General features: G+C 45.4%; 1 protein-coding gene across 1 annotated transcript in view; it reads left to right on the plus strand.

Annotated features, from left to right (window-relative positions):
• Positions 1-2,500, plus strand: part of LOC123749657 (kin of IRRE-like protein 1) — a 28,604-nt gene that overhangs the window by 16,176 nt on the left and 9,928 nt on the right. Inside the window, exon 3 of the mRNA XM_069310562.1 lies at positions 1,287-1,367. Within this exon, the coding sequence (XP_069166663.1) occupies positions 1,287-1,367 (81 nt within the window). The remainder of the gene's footprint in view (positions 1-1,286; positions 1,368-2,500) is intronic.

Genomic DNA, 2,500 nt, shown 5'->3' on the forward strand with positions numbered 1-2,500 from the left:
ACGAATTATCGTGATTATCAATTAATTTCCCATACAAAATTTCCCACGGGGAAAAAATTATAAGTTTGAGGAAATATGAGTTTATATTATGGAGCCGGTCGGCCGAGCGGACAGCACGCGGGACTTGTGATCCTGTGGTCCTGGGTTCGATCCCAGGCGCCGGCGAGAAACATTGGACAGAGTTTCTTTCACCCTATGCCCCTGTTACCTAGCAGTAAATAGGTACCTGGGTGTTAGTCAGCTGTCACGGGCTGCTTCCTGGGGGTGGAGGCCTGGTCGAAGACCGGGCCGCGGGGACACTAAAGCCCCGAAATCATCTCAAGATAATCTCAAGATGTTCAATTTTAAAACTTCCATTGCTCATTCACACTACAAGAGGCGCTAATGTCTTCACTAATCAGCTCATTATAGCAAGGAAAATGTGGATATATTCGTTAATGAATATTAATTTCATTATATTTTATTACTAAGGTTATCTTGAGGTTATCTTGAGATGATTTCGAGGCTTTTTAGTGTCCCCGCGGCCCGGTCCTCGGCCAGGCCTCCACCCCCAGGAAGCAGCCCGTGACAGCTGACTAACACCCAGATACCTATTTTACTGCTAGGTAACAGGAGCATAGGGTGAAAGAAACTCTGCCCATTGTTTCTCGCCGGCGCCTGGGATCGAACCCAGAACCACAGGATCACGAGTCCAGCGTGCTGTCCGCTCGGCCGACCGGCTCCCTCCTACTAAGGTTACAGGTACACAACCAATCATTGACCAGTTAGTTATCACTGCTTATGTTGGGTTATCTTAAGGTAGGTCAACTTAGATAAGTTATCACTGCTTTTGTAGGGGTTAAATAAGGTCAAGTTAAGTTAGCTTTCGCTGCTTAATAGGGTCGACTTGATAAAAGGATCAGAATCGATTATCCTGCGTAGAAAGTCAACTATTCACCCCCTGACCTTTGACCCTTTCCACAGTACTGTGAAATTCGACCGTTTAAACACTGTAAATCTAGACTTATGGACCCCATAATTTTTAATACTGACCCCCTCCAGGGCTAACTTAAATTGTGCCTTTTAACCCGAGTACATTGTGGAGTGTACACTATACCTGCAGGAGAGTGTACATGTACAGTACACACCTGCAGGAGTGTACATGTACAGTACACACCTGCAGGAGTGTACTCGTCCAGTACACACCTGCAGGAGTGTACTCGTCCAGTACACACCTGCAGGAGTGTACTCGTCCAGTACACACCTGCAGGGGAACATATGGGATTAACCAGGTGTCACTCGGGCAGCAGGTGTCATGGATCAGACAGAGGGACCTCCATATACTGACGGTGGGCGTCTCTACATATACCAGTGACGACCGATTTAAGGTGAGTCTTTACAAGTCTTCCTGTCACGTTGGCTTATGACCTTGTACTCACCACTTCACTCACTCACCCTCCAGTATCTCCCTCACTCACTCACTCACCCTTGAACTTCTCTCTCACTCACTCATTCGCCAATATCTGATTCACTCATCCACCAATATCTGCCACACTCACCCATCAACACCTCCCTCACTCACCACCACCCTCGCCTCATTACTCATTCCTCACACCACCACACCAGCCCTCATTAGACCTCATCCTCAAATCTTGCTCACCTATGTTTGTATTAGTTTATAGTGTAAAATTAGTTTTAGGTCAACAACTTTTTTTATATTAGTTTAGGGTAGGTTAATGTTTGGTGTTGAATTTAAGGCCAACAATCTCTGGAGATCACAATTGCGTGATGCATCAAATGATCAACATTAAATGGACGAAGGTTCGAATCCTCGTCACGGCCCTTGTGGATTTGTTCAATCTCTGGAGGGTATTTAATTTTGTATAATACGTCGTATTTTTAACGTATTGGTCCATTTTTTTTAGATGACAGAACAGGTTGGCGAAACTGGAATTGTCACACTGACGTGACAAGAATATTCCAGGGGCCAGATTCACGAAGCAGTTACGCAAGCACTTACGAACCTGTACATCTTTTCTCAATCTTTGGCGGCTTTGTTTACAATTATTAAACAGTTGATGAGCTCCGAAGCACCAGGAGGCTGTTTATAACAATAACAACAGTTGAATGGGAAGTTTTCATGCTTGTAAACTGTTTAATAAATGTAACCAAAGCCGTCAAAGATTGAGGAAAGATGTACACGTTCGTAAGTGCTTGCGTAACTGCTTCATGAATCTGACCCCAGATACCCAACCACTTTGACTGGACGGTAGAGCGACGGTCTCGCCTCATCCAGGGTCGGCGTTCAATCCCCGACCGTCCAAGTGGTTGGGTACCATTTCTTCCCCCTGTCAAACCTCAATCCTTATCCTGACCCCTTCCCAGTGCTATATAGTAATGGCTTGGCGCTTTCCCACGATAATTAAAAAAAAATATATATGTTCTAGGTGTTGACCAGACCACACACTAGAAGTTGAAGGGACGACGACGTTTCGGTCCGTCCTGGACCATTCTCAAGTCG

Source organism: Procambarus clarkii, chromosome 67 (assembly GCF_040958095.1).
Source record: "Procambarus clarkii isolate CNS0578487 chromosome 67, FALCON_Pclarkii_2.0, whole genome shotgun sequence".
Classification (NCBI taxonomy): domain Eukaryota; kingdom Metazoa; phylum Arthropoda; class Malacostraca; order Decapoda; family Cambaridae; genus Procambarus; species Procambarus clarkii.